Source organism: Anoplopoma fimbria, chromosome 13 (assembly GCF_027596085.1).
Source record: "Anoplopoma fimbria isolate UVic2021 breed Golden Eagle Sablefish chromosome 13, Afim_UVic_2022, whole genome shotgun sequence".
Classification (NCBI taxonomy): Eukaryota; Metazoa; Chordata; class Actinopteri; order Perciformes; family Anoplopomatidae; genus Anoplopoma; species Anoplopoma fimbria.
The window spans coordinates 10,483,157-10,499,847 of NC_072461.1; the positions used below are offsets into that span (position 1 = coordinate 10,483,157).

Genomic DNA, 16,691 nt, shown 5'->3' on the forward strand with positions numbered 1-16,691 from the left:
AGTACATATAAGCAAGGTTTTATGGAGCTGGCAAAAATCATCCATGTTTGTCTTTAATCAGATTAAATCTGTGTTACTTCCCCAGAATCCTTGGCTCAGTGTAATCCAAACCATCTTCCTTGCATGTTTTGAAAAAAATGTAGACTCAAAAGATTGGTATCTTGTTCATCAGTTTCAGCATCTCTGCTTTGATGGTTTATTTAGCGGAATTTCCACCCAACACTCTTCCCAGTTCCCCTAAAATCTCCTCCCCTGCTCTTTCTTACAAGTTGCAGAACGGGTTCTGAAAAAACCACAAAGTGTCAGACCTGCACGGCCTCCGAGTCAGCTACTAGAGTAGCATGTTTCCTTTTACACTGGTACTGACACTTAAAAATGTCTCTGCTGTTATCCATACACACATCTCTTTCCTCATTCCATACAAGGTAGATACAAAAAATACGCCATTTATCAGAAGGATAACTTGAAGTCTCATCAAATTGTGACTAAGTAACAGAAATGAGCATTTATTCCTATCCACATTGCAATGTGGATTGCTAAGTGTTAAAAAAGTCAGAAGTCCTTCAGCAGTTACAACATCCTGAGTAAAGGTTAGATTTGTAAGCAGACAGCAGATGACACATATAACATGTCCATAGTAGATGCTTGTGACGGGGTGATTGGCTGATAGGTCAGGGGAGCCGTGACCTGAGACGTCCCCGGTCCCTCAGTAACGTAGAGTTCACAGAAGAAAATAAAATAAAAAATAAAAGCAGCACGATCTGACCTGAAGAGCCTTTTTCACATCAACATGGAGCTTGTGAGTGACCAGCAGCCACCAGCAGTCTGTAAAGCTGAGGGGAAACACGCAGCGGTTTGATCTTTGGATCTATGAGGAGGATCTTCCGCTGTGGCATTTTGTCACTCTGGTGCCTTTATACATTTTTTTTTTCTGCTCTCAGATTTTTAGTCCACACCATTGAGATCAAAAGTTTGACCTTTCAGACGCAGGACACTCAAACCTGGAATCGAGTCCTCACAAAGACGTCCTCTGTTTCACTCTCATCCTCACCTTGCTGTGCTTTCTGAAAAGGGAAACACAAATGAGTGCGTTCACATGACCAAAACATTTTTTTTTTTAATATGAAATGGAAACAAAGTCATGTGTCTTTCTTTTTTTTTTTGATGACCTGTGATACAAAGTCCACACATGTGACGCTTAAAGGCCTATGAACGAATGGCAGTTTGCAAGATTGCTATGTCAACAAAAAAATGTAAGTGGAGCTCCGGCTTGAGTCCGTCCGTTACCGTTGTGGCGGTGACACCATGCACTTCCAGAGGACGGCGTACAGAGCGAGCAAAAAGGCAATGAACACTGTGGCTGCAATTAAACCTAAAAGCACAAAAAGACATTAAAACACGTGCATGCACCAAGTGTATGACTGCAGAAATCATTTGGTTACCCGCTTTTAATCCTGTTGAGCTGAATGAGACAGCTCCTCCATAGCAAACAAAAACAGGTTTTATGACTGTATGCTCATTCGCGCTCCTCATTTTCCTATCCCTCATATATCAAAAAATCTTTTTTTTTAATGCTGTGGGAATGTTTCCCTTCCTGTCAGGCTTGTAAATGTCATCTTCAGAACTCTGCAGACTGTCATCCTGCCCAATGCTCTGACTCTTAGGAATTCAGCACACTTTCCAATGTTCTAGTCTGGTCTGGTGATCTGACTCTGTTATGCAACTATTTACATTTATTTTTAATGTGTGTGGGTTTTTTTTTTTTAAATCTTGGTGTCTGAATTTGTCAAAGCTTGCATGGCTTGTTGTTTGTTTGTCTGCTGTTATTTCTTACAAATCAGGTGTGTTTTCTTTATCTAAAACGGGTCTTGAATTGTCTGCACAGAAATCAGGTGTGGGTGAAAGCGGGGCTCACCGGGGACGATTCCACTGCTGCTGGTTAAAGAGTCCTCTGGGTGAGAGGGATGAGTGGTAGCTGCAGTTGAAAAAAAAGTAATTGTATATTTAGTAAAAAATAAGTTTTAGTATAATATGTCATTAGACAGTTTAAAAATGTCATTGTATATGTAGTCAATTTTTTTAAAGTAATGGTATAGTGTCATAAAGTCATAGTATATTATTTTTAAAAAGTCATAGTATAGTAAGTCATTTTAAAAAAAAGCTACAAATAATTACTCATGAATAATGAGCATATCTGTGATCATCTGTCATCTAAAGCTGACTAACTACTTGATGGAATTCACCCTGAAGTGGATTTCCCCATTTGTCTAGGACTCCAGTCTGACTTTACATGTAGTTCAGCTTTATTTATAAAGATTTTATTTACAATAAAAGATACACAATTTACAACTAAAAGCTCAAATAAAACCCACATAAACGGCTCCAGGAGATAAAACTCACCATTCCTCAGTTGAACAGTGTTTAAAAGCTGTGGTGTCAGATCTGGGTCAACCATCTGAAATACAGCAAAACATTCGTGTTTGAACAAGAAAAAAAAGTCGAGCAGAGGGCACTGACAGGACAGGACACACAGCCCGTCGGCTCAGTCATTTTTTTTTTTTTAAAACAGACATTTAAAACAATTACATTAGTTTGAGACACAGCAAGACAGAAACAGAAAGAAAGAAGTTCAGGCAGGATCGGGCTGCTGGAAACTTTCTGCAGGAAGTCAAACAATGTGGAAAAATCAGAGCGCTTCGGGCAGCAAAGACGGGCAAGATAAGACAATTATAAGAAAAAAAACACATATTTTCCTGCAGTTTACGTCCAAACACGTGCTCCTGCAGCTGGGTAATAAATAAAAAAAACAGCTTCCAGTCGAGCCCTGCTGAAAACACTTCACACTGAAGACTTGTAAACAACTAAATGAGTCCGCTTTTCACCGTCGTAAAGTCACGACTTTATCCCCGAGAGAGAGAGAGCTCCAGTCTTGTGTTGGTTCATTGCTGCTGTTCGGAAAGAGCCCCAAAAACCACCCGGTTAGCTTCGTACCTCCGAGCTGTTCCCGTCCCCGGTGACGGTCCGGCTCTCGTTTTTCACATCCGTCCACATTTTCGGGTCAGTGTGAGGCTGAACTTCATCACTTGGGTGTTTTCTTCTCACCTCAGCTGTGCGCCGAGGCGCGCCTCTCGTGATGCGTTCATGTGCTTCTTTTTCAGCTCGTAGCCTACTCTTCACTTAGCGTAGCCAAGGGCCTCGCGCCAAGCTGCAGGTCCATTAGACCTAAGTTTTAGCACATTTTGATTTAGCTATCTAAACTATAGATTAGTTTTGTGTTTTCAATTTTATAATAAAAAGGATTAATCATTTTGGATAATGAATGCTCTTTTTTTGTACATGTGGGCAATTAACCCTTTTTTTTAAAAAGACGTCATTGGTAAGCACCTCTAATGTGAGATACTTTACTAATCGAATGCTACTCTCTCGGGCGTTTCATGGTGCCTGTTCCTATTCAGCATTGACATTTCCTACAACACGTGAATGACGCATCAGTGTCTGACCTGCAGGTTTATAAAGGGGGAGAGGCTGCGCAGCAATTTGCCATTAAAGATAACACTGCTGACGTTCATACGCTGCAAAAGGATGAGATTACCTTCGCATTGTTTTACAGAATTTCCTGCGAAACCTCAAAGCCACCTCAGAAAGACACGTTTCTAGTCGGATGCCTGAAAAGACCTGCAACACACCGGAAGCCATTGTTTGCGTTTATCTAAGCAAGATTAAAAGGTTCTGTTAACAATCAGTGTTCCAAGAAAAAAATCAAAACACAAAATGTTCATACAGACAGAAAAGAACAGTTTATTATCTGAAGTCTTTGTTTTAGATTTGCAAACACCAAATCCAGATCAAAATGTTTAATGCAGACCGTTTAAACACACCGATTTATTCAAATTTAGCACATTAACTGGAAATTTTATAAAGGAGAAATTAAACAAATCTCAAGAAACACCCTTGGACAGGCTTCACATGGGAATTAGTCAGAAGAATAGCATATACAAAGGTCAATTTTACTGTCCTTTTAGAGAGGTCTCCCCATTTATTCTCTCCGCTTATAAAAGAGAGACAGTCTGCAGACATATTGCACAAAAAGTTTACACTGTAAAAGCAGAAAGAGCGATTTAGATCCCACACACACACAACGATCCTCAGGCACAGGCACTCGACATCAATGCTGTATATCTGCAAATCATACACACGAATGGCAGAGAGACAGAGAGAGAGCAGAGAAACATCTAAAACACACTATTGAAGGCATCTTTTTTATCTTGAACTGATCAGAATATCCTGAAGAAAGACATTTCTACATATAAAGCAAACTGAAAAAAAATCAGAGTCTGCTACGGAGTGTCTTAAAGTAATAGAGGGATGTGAAATTCACTCATTTTACACCAGTCCTCTTTCAAATATGTCTCAAGAGAAGATTTCCCAGAATCAAAGTCAGTGATCCCAGATTTCAGAGGTGCAGACGAGCCGCAGACCTGCTTAAGTGTCGTATGTGGATTACTTGAGTGAAAAAAATACAGCTACGATGCATAAAGTAGCTAAACAGCTTAAGATTCCTGTCCTCCTCATGAGACAACAAGGGTCTCTAAGCCGCGCTGCAATAAGGCTGCGGCTATGAAGAATCATCTCTCTACATTTCACATCATCTCACTCAAGAACACACTCACCCCACAGTGGGAATGTTTTAAAGTTTCATTTAGCACTATGAGACAAATTAAAGACGTAACTTTATCCAGTCTATGATTTCCAAATCACTGTAAAAATTCAGCAAGCCGTTTTGGGCACACATTAAGGTTTTTTCTTCCCAATATAACTTGATGTTGAGGAGCTAGGACAGTAAAAAAACAAAACAAAAAAAACAACAGTTTGGGCTTTGACAGTAATTGAACCGAAGCGGGTGACGCGTCTAATGCAATCCCAAAATGAGACTGTGAGATTGTCAAGAGTTGCCCCCAAAGCAGACGCACATGTGCTGTTAATACTCGTTTAAGAACTTTAAGAGTTGAAATCAAACTGTGGAGATCTGATCCAATCCGAATAACATTAAATGGTTTCAACGACACACACCACCGACACACAACGTCACACTGTAATGTCCGCAGCTGGTATTGACGCACCACACGGATGTTTGAGGTTAAAAATAATTTGAATGGTACTTCTTCCCTCACGACAAAAGCCCCCCGTCACTCCTTCAGCCCCCATCGGTCGCAATCTGGACAAAGGAGACCCGCCTTGGACCCCCGTCGCACCCTTAGACTGGGTGCCCGTCTGTCCCCGTCCTTGGTGTCGAGAGCTGGTAGCTGGTGCGTGATGGGAGTTGTAGGAAGAGCAGAAAAAGGCAGAGAGAGAGAGGCGTGTCCGCGAGGACGAGGCAGCAGCTTCACATAACTTCACAGCATGAGTTCTGTTTCCGTGCCTGCGGAGAGGGTTGACATAAACACACACATACAAACACTGTCAGGCACCTCGACGGTTAACGGCCATTAGACTTTCAGTGCAGTGTTATTGCGGCGAGCAGTCAGCACTTACAGTCTTGTAGAAGGCTTTGGACTGGTTGCCCAGGTGCTCCGACTTCGCCACGAGGTCATCCAGCTTCTCTCCTCTCTCCAGCAGACTTTCCATGGTGTTGTGCTGCAGAAATAAAACATTTTTAACATGCAACGAAAAGAGTTTCGACCTGCGTAACATCTCTGACATGTGGAGCAACAACTTTGGTTGATAAAACCGATGTCGCCCTCTTGATTGTAAAGTTTTGGGTCTTACCAAAATGATCTTTGTCTCATCCAGCTCTGCCTGCACTTTGGTCATTGCATCTGCTTCTCGGGGATTCTGGAAAAAAAAAAAAAAAAAAGCTGTCAGGTAAACTGCTACTGCATGATGATCATTTAGCAGCATGTTGTTGAACAAAATGTCGTGTTAATCACAAACGCATTCAAGAATTCAAGAATTGTTATCCTCATGCCTCCATCTGTAGGTTTACGTCACAGCATATCTCAATACTAATTAGTAAACAGTGTGAAACAACATCATGCATTTGTCTTGGTAAACAATCAGAGTATAGTCACACACCTTATGATATATTTTCTTATAAACATGTTACAAACGGACCTGGTATTTAGCAAGGTGAATATCCAAGGCTTTGTAGTTTATGGTTTCAGGGCTACCAGAGGGCCAGTCTATACTGTCCACTTGCCTGGAGAACTCCTCTAATACCTTAAAAAGAAATCAGACAACATTCTCAATATCGAAATTGACAGCAAAAGTTCAATGATAATGCATCTGTATTGCCACGTTTTTTTGTACGCACCTTGTCTAGCAATGTGAAAGCAACTCTCTGTGGGTATTCGGTATCTGCGATGACCACGGCGCTCAGGTTGTCATTTCTCACGTACACGTGGCACAGGTACTCTGAGAGAGCGAGACAGAGAGAGAGAGAGAGAGAGAGAGAGAGAGAGAGAGAGAGAGAAACCATGAATGGTGTGATCCAAACAGAAGTGTGGTCTCTTGTGGTGCCACACTTTGTTAAGAAAAGCAGAAGTGATAGATTTTCAAACAGGTGTTAGGAAAAGCACAGCCACAATGCATGATGATTGCATATCAGTCATCATTTTTTTATATTGGCTTCATGAAACATGTCCTTACACATTAAGAGCGTTTTATTATTTTTCCCGTTTCATGCCAAGTGAGTGATAATGTATGTTTCTTGTTTGTATTCTTGGTGGGGGGGGGGGGCATGTTTCTCTTTCTTGGTTGAATAGCTAACAGTTATGATACACAGGAAACATGGGGACGATGGAAGATATGCAACAAAGGGTTCCTGCATCGAAGCAGGGATGTAGTTCCTTACATGCTGTACATTGTAACCACATTGGCTGCAGGATGCCCCTTGTATTGTGCTACAGAATTAGATAAGTGCTGAGCCACACTGAGGCAGTTTAAAAACATTTACACCTTTGAATTCTCAGATCGGGCTGAACCTGCTCGGTCTTTACCTTGTTCTTTGACGGAGGCACGACTTCCTTGTGTTGTCCGTTCCACAATCAAGGCACTGGTGAAGGTCATAAACTCCTGAACACTAAACAAACCAAAACAATAACGATACTGGTGGTTAAGTATCCCAGTGTGGTCAGGCAACCTTATTAAAAAATAAACACTTTATTTGCTGCAAAACCAAACCAACTGACATAAGACAGAGCACTGTGTCTACTGATTGTTACACTGAATCCACACACAGAACATGAGAGCAAAACAAAGTTAAAGACACATTCAAAGTGTTTAATCGGTCAGATGCGGGCTGTATTCAGTCAGACCCACCTGGAGCGCTGGAAGAAGCTGAAGGAGGAGAGGTCGTAGGCCGATTTGAGGAGGTTGGCTTTGGTCGCTCCTTTATGGTGGATGCTGATGGTGTAGAGCTTCATGCTGCCGCCGCAGGAGTTCCGCTCAGTCAGTCGCAGCAGACACGGTCACGCAGACCTGATTGTTTAATCTGGAAGGTGACACAAGCAGAATCACATGAGAGCATTATCCCTTATCCAGCTCAGTCAGCTAACAAGCTAGTCTGCTAACAGCAGCCAAAGAAACTAGAGCGAAGGAAGTTAGTTACAGCTGACAAGTGCTAACGTAAGCTTAAAGTGAAAATAGCCGACTTATTATTAGCCACCGAGCTAACAAACTATCCCTAGTCAACCCTTTCTCTCGATGCAAAGACAGATTGGCAAACTGACAGTAACTAGTACACACGTACAACTAGTTAATGAGTGCGTAGATGCAGTTTTTAAACTTGCATAGCTAACGTCAGCTTCATTTCTGAAGTCAAGTGCACTGCTAGCTACCATAGACTGTAAATAAGAAGCTAGCAACAGATGCTATCTGGTCTCCGTGAGGCCTCAGCTAACTTACCAGACAATTCAGCAACAAACTGTTTTATTCCCGTCAAAACAACCGAATAAACCTCGTTAACACGTATAAAAGACGCCCGGCGACCTGATCACAACGTAGTTATGGCTAACCTAAGTAGTTTTCAATTTGCAGTTAGATGACCAATCACCACGTCACAATCCTCATACGGTCCAACGGGATATTTGCTCCGGTGGAAACAAACGCCGGTATGTTCATAGTTCCGATGGGTTGATATTTAAAGTTGATGAAAGCATTTGTTGATTGACAAGTCAGTGGAGGATTTTGTACTTGTAAACAATATTAAGCCCGAAACAGACAATATATTTGTTTTGACAATTTAAAAAAAAGGAAACGTATTAACTGCTGGCTGCACCGAGAACTCGTCATACAAACGCATAGTTTGCTTTGAAACGCGGACTTTATTCTGTATTTTCCTTTAATGTTGATGGCCTTTGTGCTAGTGGGTAAAAGTCCTAGTTCTATATTTGTAAAATGAAACAACTTTATTTTTCCAGTAGTTGACCTATATACTCATATGTACGTGATTGTGATGAAGTAGACGATTATTAGTAGCCTAGTTATCATTATTTAGGCACCCCTAAATACATTGCTCAAACATTAAGTTAAAAAAGTTTGACTTTATATATCATTTTAGATCTTTGTTGATGATAAGAACAAGAAAAACTCAAATACAATATTAATATTATTATTGTATTATAATTGTAATAATAATAATAATCGGTCCAAAACTTGTAAACATCTTGGTGGCCTTGTGAGTCTACCAATTTATTTCTACAAAAAATATGGCATCCTCAATTGATGTTTTCTCTGGTAATCTTGCTCCATTTAACAATTTCCCCCTGGCTACTTAACTCAGTGGTAAGTGTTTTCCATGGCAGAAGTGTGCCTGTAATTCATTTCCAAGGCAACACATTGAACCTCGTTTGAGCATGGAAACCGCTAAGCGTTTAGATGCGTCTGTTGACAGGAGAGCTGCAGCAACTGGGGAAGAGATGATGTTTCTTTCCTAGAACTAGTTTTGGGTGCCTTAAGATATCAAGGTAACACGGTCAGTAAGAAGGCCAGCCAACTGGAGGTTTGCTTAATATTTTTCTGCTGTAAAATGTAATGTGAAAGTTAAGAATAGATGTTTGAATCTTTTCTTTTTGTTTAACTGGCTGTTGGAGCTGATGTGGATGTTAACTGGACCTGTTAACTGAAAGAACGAGGACAAATCCTAAGGCTTTATATAATATATCTGCAGGAATGAAGATCAACATGTAGTTTTTTTCCCTCCTTAAGATATCTATAATAATGAAAATGAATGCATACATTTTTGAAGAGATGAAGATCAATCCTTATTTTTTCCCCTGATAATATCTTTGATAACAATTCTGCCCTTCTTTTATAAAAACAGCATTCCACTGTTCACCAGATCCAGGCTTTGAAAACACTGCAGATATGTAAATGTGCTAGAGACTCCCTGCTGAACATTTTGTAGATCAGACGTTATGGGAATATAATAACCTTCCAAAAAAGGACAACATTTTCTTTTCACTTGGTGTGGGGACTTCGAGTTAAATACTACAGCAGAAACTTGGGAAACTCCAGAACTCCTTAGGAACGAGGGAATTTCCACTGTGGCGCACTGATGGTCGGCAGGACACTCAGGACTTAATCCTCGTCATCATACGATGGATAAGGTAAGGATACAAAAAGTTTTCTTTTGATTATCTAGATTCTGTATGTTTGTCTGTCCATCTGTCTGTCCATCCGTCTGTCTATCCTTCTATCTATCCTTCTGTCTATCCATCTGTCTGTCTGTCAGTCTATCTGTCTATCTTTCTATCTGTCTTTCTGTCTGTCCGTCTATCTTTCTATCTGTGGGACTGTCTGTCTGTCTATCCTTCTGTCTGTCCGTCTGTCTGTCTATCCCTCTGTCTATCCATCTGTATGTCTTTCTATCTGTCTTTCTGTCTGTCTTTCTATCTGTCTGTCGTCTGTCTGTCTATCCATCAGTTTTTCAATCATCAATTTGTCTCTCTATCTTTAAGCAGTTAATTTGATAAATACACATATTATTAAATTAACAGTAGCCAAGAATTTAAACTAATTTTATCTGTTAAAGTTATTGACTAGATGTATTTGTGGTTGAATGCAGGCAAGTGTTGCAATGTTGCATCAGTCCCAGACATGGCAGCTTCTGTTTAGGTATTTCACTCACTAAATTCCATAAAGCTTCAGTGAAATTACCAGGAGATATGTGATGTTATCAAAAATGTCAACAAAAAAAAAGAAAGAAGTAAAAAGCGCTTTTTTCCAAACGTTAAGCCACTAAAGTCATTTAAGGAGAAAATCAAGTTAAAGAGGTTTATTACATGCTAGACTAAAGCGTAAACACTATGAGCAGTACTGGATTATTATTTTACATAAATGTATGTGTCTTTGGGTCAGAGTGACTGACTTAGATTTCCTAATATCAGGGCACTATGTTACCTCACAGCCAGAGGTCGGAGCTAAGAAAAGCCCTGACCTCTGGACAGCTAAACTGCTGTTGCTGATAAGCACAGGAGGCCTTCACCTGCAGAGAATTGTTTGTTTTGGAGGTCATTCATCCCTCGCTGTTGCTAATTTTAGACATGTTACTAATTTTAACAAACATATATGCGTAACCTTCTCAGGCCTCATTGAGCAAACCCGGTGACATTGGATGTTGCTTCTACATGAAAACGATGATTTCAGATCACAGGGTTCATTATCAGATGTGTTTGACTTGTCGTGTTGGTGGCTCAGTCGGTCAGTTGAGCTGTGGGTCAAAGGTCACAAGAAAAATTCACCAAAGGAAATCAAATTAAAACATTTGTTGTTGCGTTAAAAGGCCATCTGAGATAAATGATGTACCCTGACAGTAAATTTAGCCCTTCTCCCTGAGAAATAACAGTGATAATTGTGACATTATGATTTTGTGTTTTTTTGCTGTTGTTGTTGTTGTTGTTGTTCATATAACCTTAAAACAAGAAAACCTCAAATTGAATTACAGACAGAGTACTCAACACATATATCAATAGATCAAGAATATTTTGCAGCCGCTTTAATTATTATTATCTGTAAAACTCTTTAATAGGCCTAATCATAATAAAGTAGCAATCATACATTTTATAGTTCAGTATGTAATTTATTGTGATTAAGTAGATCATGCATGAATGAATCAGCAGCTCTCTAAGCTACTAAGATTTGTGTCATCACCAAAGGTCAGATAGATATTTATTTTTTTTGGGAGGGTGGGGTTGTTTGATGTCTCGATGGCCAGATGGGGTGAGGGTTTTTGGGAAGGGGGCCGGCCCCACTTCACCTGAGCATAAAAGCAGCCGAGGCTCCCATTCAGCGCTACTCACACCTCACTGACTCTGCACACACTCGCGTGGGCGGACACACACACTCATCACACGCCTAGAAACACCAGACATACACACACTTGCGGAGGCTCATTTAGCTAAACCTGCGACCATGCCGTGTGTCAGCTCTGTCCAGATGGTGAAGATGCCCTGCAGCTTCGGCTCTGCGGTCGATAAAATCCTTATGGTAAGATTTACTTTTCTGTCCAGTGGGATTTTGTATTGGGTTTAAGTCGTTTAGTGATGCTGTGGATTTGTGTTTTTCATCCCCTGTGACAGACTGCACTGCGTTGTCTCAAAATAAACTCTGAGTGAGGAGCTTGGTTGTGTTAGATGTTCAGAATTGTCCTGAAAATGTGCTTGTATGTGGGAACTCTGAGGCAGAACTTCATTTGTTAGTTTTGAATCGTTGAGCAGTGATTTTTTTTCTTTACTGCAGCACCTTTGTCTCTTCTCTGATTCATTTTGTCACTGTAACCAATTTCCCTTCTTGTTTTCAAAACTAAAACCTCAACTATGTTCTCAAAATAAGTGAAAAATTGGTTTCACGCTGCGATTTGTGAGCGTGGTTCTAGTACATATATTTGCTACCCCGTGGCGTCTTCCTGACCTGCTCCACCCTCCTCGGCTCACTGCAGGCGGAGCAGATCCTGTCGGAGTTCAGGCTGAAGAAAGAAGAACTCAAAGAAGTCATGAAGAGGATGCAGCGCGAGATGGACAGAGGGCTGCGTCTGGAGACGCACGAAGAGGCCAGCGTGAAAATGCTCCCAACTTATGTCTGCTCCACCCCTGAGGGATCAGGTAGATACCCCATCATAAGATGTTCCCTTGTTTCTTTTTTTTGGTAAAGTCACCCGGATATAATGCTCCTAATGATTATCACCTGCGCAGGTAAAGCCAGTACGTGCACGTTCAGATGTAGTGTGTGTTTTGACAGAGGTGGGGGATTTCCTGGCTCTGGACCTGGGGGGGACCAACTTCCGTGTGATGCTTGTGAAGGTGGGTGAGGACGAGGAGAGGAGCTGGAAGGTGGAGACCAAGAACCAGATGTACTCCATCCCAGAGGATGCCATGACGGGCACTGCCCAAATGGTTAGACTCTAAAAATACTCTAAAAGGGCTTCTGTAAATGCTCTCTCAGAAAAAAATTAGATCCTATTATAGTGCAGTTTCTCTCAATCTCATATCCTCTCTTTCTCTCTCTCTCTCTGCAGCTGTTTGACTACATAGCAGAGTGCATGTCCGACTTTTTGGACAAGCATCACATCAAGCACAAAAAGCTCCCTCTGGGTTTCACCTTCTCCTTTCCTGTACGACACGAGGACATTGACAAGGTAGGACATTCTACCGTGCATCGGATATACCTTTACACAAAACTGAGATCAGTCAAGACATTTAAATGTTTGTCTTTTTCTTTTCTCTTTCAAAAGGGCATCCTGCTGAACTGGACCAAAGGCTTCAAGGCCTCTGGGGCAGAGGGCAACAACGTTGTGGGTTTGCTCAGAGACGCTATCAAGAGACGAGGGGTGAGTCAGCTGAACGTTAGAATTCTTTCTTAACAATGCAAGCAGATTTGTAACACAGCTTGGGTGTTGGTCATTGTTGTCATTTAAGGACTTTGAGATGGACGTGGTTGCCATGGTGAACGACACAGTAGCCACCATGATTTCCTGCTACTACGAGGACCGCAGCTGCGAAGTCGGGATGATTGTCGGTGAGCAGTTACAATCATTTTTCAAGCACGAGTGCACATACTGATACGCGACACACTTCTTTGCAGACGACATAATGTTATATTTTATAAAATATCTTTTCATTTTGTTTGGTTGCCAGGCACTGGCTGCAACGCGTGTTACATGGAGGAGATGAGGACCGTAGAGCTGGTGGAAGGGGAGGAGGGCCGCATGTGTGTGAACACAGAGTGGGGGGCGTTCGGGAACAACGGGGAGCTGGAGGAGTTCCGACTGGAGTACGACAGAGTGGTGGACGAGTCCTCGATTAACCCAGGGAAGCAACTGTGAGTTCATTCAGATCAAAACACGCAGTTTGAATCCACACATATGAAAAGCTCCGCCGACCTCCGCATGTCCTCCAACTTCATCCATTGCCGGGTGCGCGCACACTTGAGTGTTCGATGCTCGGTTTAAGACAGTCATTTAAAGCGTGCCGAACACACCCTCCCTTATCCTCTTATTGTTTCCCTGAATTAATCACCCTTCCGTGGCAATACTCACCTGACTTTGACCCGAGGCCTCTGTGTAGTTTCTAAGCTACCGGCTGTTTGTCCGGCGGGTGTTTGTAAATGGCCAGAGCTCATACGTCAGTGGTCAGTCATCTCGTCGGGGGCTGTCAGATTAATGACTGCTCTTCGCTGCTAGCCACAGTGCCCGTCGGCCTAATGGCTGTTTACCTTTTTTGCACCGGCAGGCCCTTTTTATGCAGACGTCTTCTGAGCCCGGCCCCATTGAGCCTTTTAGGCGCTGACGTCGCCGCCCTTGCCAGCTCCCCTTCTATCCAGAGGCAGCTGTTTGCTTGTGTGCGTTTTGTGACGTGCACGTCCCTCTCTTGACATCCTCCTCTTGAGTCTGTGCTCCTGTCCTTCCTGTCAATGTTTGTTTTAAGCTACCTCCTCTCTCTTTTTTTTTTTTTTTTTGGGCTGTCGCCACCTGCAGCTACGAGAAGCTGATCAGCGGGAAATATATGGGCGAGCTGGTGAGGCTCGTCCTGATGAAGCTGGTGAATGAAGACCTGCTGTTTAACGGAGAAGCCTCTGAGCTGCTGAAGACACGTGGCAGTTTTGAGACGCGCTTCGTCTCACAGATGGAGAGGTGAGGAGAGATGGTATATATACACAATATATATATATATATATATATATGTGTGTGTATGTATATACATATATATGTATATATATATGAGAATATATGTGTATGTATATATATATATTAATATATATATACATAGCTGATATATATAAACCCTCATAACCCTGTATAACAGTGTTAATGAGGAATATGGGGAAGCAATTTGGTAATCACATTGTTACCTTTTGCAATATTTGTAGAAGCTTGATACAAAATTTGAACATTGAGTTCAAAAGGAAAATATAAATCATGGAATTTCTATCTACACATATAATATTTATGTATCATGGACATAGTGGAACTATAAACTACTGCTCTCTCTCTCTCTCTCTCTCTCTCTCTCTCTCTCTCTCTCTCTCTCTCTGTCTTTTTTTCTATCAGTGACACTGGGGACAGAAAACAAATCTACAACATTCTGTCCTCGCTGGGCGTTCTGCCCTCAGAGATGGACTGCGACATCGTGCGTTTGGTCTGCGAGAGTGTGTCCACGCGCTCCGCTCACATGTGCGGCGCGGGGCTCGCCGGCGTCCTCAACCTTATGCGGGAGCGACGAAGCCAGGAGGCCCTGAAGATCACAGTTGGGGTCGACGGGTCCGTCTACAAGCTGCACCCATGGTGAGGAAAGCCCCCCCCATGGCATATACTTTTGAACACCTTAGTTTGCTTAGGTACCAAGCAAAGTAAATATGGTGATTATGTAAAAAGATTTACCCAAAATGCACTGCTTCCAAATGTGACTGAAAATAACTGCTTTTTGGCCTAATATTAAGCTTGTTAAGCATGTTTAAACACGTCGTTTTTCCTCCATCTCAGTTTCCGTGACAGGTTCCACAAAATCGTCAGGGACCTCACACCTCACTGCGAGATCACCTTCATCCAGTCGGAGGAGGGGAGTGGCCGCGGAGCCGCCCTCATTTCAGCGGTGGCCTGCAAGATGGCCGCCTGCATGCTGACACAGTAAAAAAAACAAGGGGAGCCATGTGCGCTGGGACAGCGGTGAAGCAAGCCCGAGAACTCTGACCTGAGAACACTGACGACATGTCATCCACAGCCGGCGGCTATGGCCTCTTTGGGACTCTGAACGGATGCGGGTCAGCAGACCGGTCCCTCGCAGCTGGAAGATGTGCAGAGAAGAAAGCAACTGTATTTTGGTAGCATTAGACCAACGTGTAGCAATTTCAGTGTTTCTTTTCTCTTTAAGAGACTCTCTTTAACTGTGCCACTGCCTGATGCTAGTGTTTGGGTATGAGCCTAACTGGCCCATGTCAAAAATGGCCGATGAATTATTGACTGATATATTATGATACCTGTGCAAACAACACAAGGATTCTCTCTTTTTGTAAAGGCTGCTGTTAACTGTGACCAAATCAAAATCATTGCTTTGCTGTGCAGTGATTTGGGTTTGTGAGCAATGAAATATTCCTTTGCTATTGTATATTTGAATGTTTACATGTTTTGTGTGTTAGGTTGTAGGTTTTCCATATGTGCATGATGACATGATGATGAAATGTGCCTTTGATGTGAATAAGCTTTACTGTAAATAAAATTGCATAATTAAACAAAACTATTATACTTTAAATTAATGTTTATTTTTATTCAGAGAGGTATGAAATAAGGATAGACCAGTCCACATACTGCCCTCTGACCCTGGGAGATATCATATAATTTGCTGAAATAACAGTTAATCAGATTTGTAGAAAATGTAGCATTTCACAATGTTGTTACTGAAGTCCTAATAATACTGCACATAAAACATACATTCCCTGGTGGACTCTGAAAGGGGGCAGTGGGGAGGTGTCTGACCGCCCTGGTGCCCCCGTGTTTGAAAGAAACGCAGTTCCAGTGCCCCCTTGGATGCCCTATGGTAATAAAACATAAAAATGTGCCCTCTGAGTTGCAATTTAGGTAGAGAAGACACAAAGTGCCCTTAAGAGTTCCCTTGCAGTGGAGAAAACAGGATGAAGTGCCCTCTAGATTTAATTTCCAGTGGAGAAAACATGAGGAAGTGCGCTTTTGGGGGCCCTTGCAGTGGAGAAAACATGATGGAATGTGTTCTTGGATGCTCTTATAGATAACACATAAAGTGCCCTCTGGGGTTCATTTCCAGGGGAGAAAACACAAAGAAGTGCACTCTAGGGTTCCCTTCCAGTGGAGAAAATAGGATGAAGTGCCCTCTAGGGTTCCCTTCCAGTGGAGGAAACATGATGAAATGCTTTCTTTTTTACTCCTACTATAGAACATAATAAAGTGCCCTCTGGGGTTCATTCCAAGTCATGAAAGCATGATGAAGTGCCCCCTAAGGTACCTTTCTGGTGGAGAAAACGAAATACAGTGCACCAATGGGTGCCCTTAAACGGAGAAAACTTGATGCCATACAGACTGCCCTACATGCTAGAAAATGTACTGCATGCTTTTAAATACAATTTTAAATGCTTTTAAATACAATTTTCACTGCCCCTCATGCAGCTTGAGTCTTCCTCTGCTTACATTAAAGTTACACACACAGCTGGATTTGTCCTCTGAGGAGTTA

General features: G+C 42.0%; 3 protein-coding genes across 6 annotated transcripts; 1 reads left to right on the forward strand and 2 right to left on the reverse strand.

Annotated features, from left to right (window-relative positions):
- Nucleotides 1–15: 15 nt before the first annotated feature.
- Nucleotides 16–3,443, reverse strand: sb:cb288 (uncharacterized). Of its 3 annotated transcripts, none has more exons than XM_054611271.1 (5): nt 2,883–2,984; nt 2,401–2,455; nt 1,916–1,975; nt 1,288–1,372; nt 16–1,064 (listed from the first exon to the last, which is right to left on the reverse strand). In XM_054611271.1, the coding sequence occupies exons 2-5, from the start codon at nt 2,453–2,455 to the stop codon at nt 1,016–1,018; spliced, it is 249 nt and encodes an 82-aa protein (XP_054467246.1). In that variant the 5' UTR covers nt 2,883–2,984; the 3' UTR covers nt 16–1,015. The 3 variants fall into 3 exon arrangements, with proteins under 3 accessions (XP_054467246.1, XP_054467247.1, XP_054467244.1); XM_054611272.1 differs by lacking the exon at nt 2,883–2,984 and adding an exon at nt 2,587–2,876; XM_054611269.1 differs by lacking the exon at nt 2,883–2,984 and adding an exon at nt 2,992–3,443 and having other exon boundaries at nt 17–1,064.
- A 331-nt stretch (nt 3,444–3,774) lies between these two features.
- Nucleotides 3,775–8,115, reverse strand: ykt6 (YKT6 v-SNARE homolog (S. cerevisiae)). 2 transcript variants are annotated; one of them, XM_054611132.1, is made up of 8 exons: nt 8,013–8,115; nt 7,318–7,489; nt 6,996–7,078; nt 6,311–6,411; nt 6,112–6,216; nt 5,767–5,832; nt 5,533–5,634; nt 3,775–5,419 (listed from the first exon to the last, which is right to left on the reverse strand). In XM_054611132.1, the coding sequence occupies exons 2-8, from the start codon at nt 7,419–7,421 to the stop codon at nt 5,384–5,386; spliced, it is 597 nt and encodes a 198-aa protein (XP_054467107.1). In that variant the 5' UTR covers nt 7,422–7,489; nt 8,013–8,115; the 3' UTR covers nt 3,775–5,383. The 2 variants fall into 2 exon arrangements, with proteins under 2 accessions (XP_054467107.1, XP_054467106.1); XM_054611131.1 differs by having other exon boundaries at nt 7,903–8,072.
- Nucleotides 8,116–11,283: 3,168 nt separating this feature from the next.
- Nucleotides 11,284–15,740, forward strand: gck (glucokinase (hexokinase 4)). The gene is made up of 10 exons (XM_054610687.1): nt 11,284–11,484; nt 11,936–12,098; nt 12,235–12,389; nt 12,512–12,631; nt 12,728–12,823; nt 12,912–13,011; nt 13,131–13,314; nt 13,970–14,125; nt 14,543–14,776; nt 14,975–15,740. Exons 1-10 carry the CDS (start codon nt 11,410–11,412, stop codon nt 15,120–15,122), a joined length of 1,431 nt encoding a protein of 476 aa, XP_054466662.1. The 5' UTR covers nt 11,284–11,409; the 3' UTR covers nt 15,123–15,740.
- The last annotated feature ends 951 nt before the right edge of the window (nt 15,741–16,691 follow it).

Coding starts and splice junctions, on each gene's coding strand:
- sb:cb288 (XM_054611269.1), bottom strand. CDS start 3,051: ATGTGGACGGATGTGAAAAACGAGAGCCGGACCGTCACCGGGGACGGG. Junction 1,976..2,400: donor CACTGTTCAACTGAGGAATG/GTGAGTTTTATC, acceptor TTTCAACTGCAG/CTACCACTCATCCCTCTCAC. Junction 1,373..1,915: donor CAGCAGTGGAATCGTCCCCG/GTGAGCCCCGCT, acceptor TTGTGCTTTTAG/GTTTAATTGCAGCCACAGTG.
- ykt6 (XM_054611132.1), bottom strand. CDS start 7,421: ATGAAGCTCTACACCATCAGCATCCACCATAAAGGAGCGACCAAAGCC. Junction 6,412..6,995: donor TGCCTCCGTCAAAGAACAAG/GTAAAGACCGAG, acceptor TCGCTCTCTCAG/AGTACCTGTGCCACGTGTAC. Junction 5,833..6,111: donor TTCACCTTGCTAAATACCAG/GTCCGTTTGTAA, acceptor TTTTTTTTCCAG/AATCCCCGAGAAGCAGATGC.
- gck (XM_054610687.1), top strand. CDS start 11,410: ATGCCGTGTGTCAGCTCTGTCCAGATGGTGAAGATGCCCTGCAGCTTC. Junction 12,824..12,911: donor ACGCTATCAAGAGACGAGGG/GTGAGTCAGCTG, acceptor TTGTCATTTAAG/GACTTTGAGATGGACGTGGT. Junction 13,315..13,969: donor ATTAACCCAGGGAAGCAACT/GTGAGTTCATTC, acceptor CGCCACCTGCAG/CTACGAGAAGCTGATCAGCG.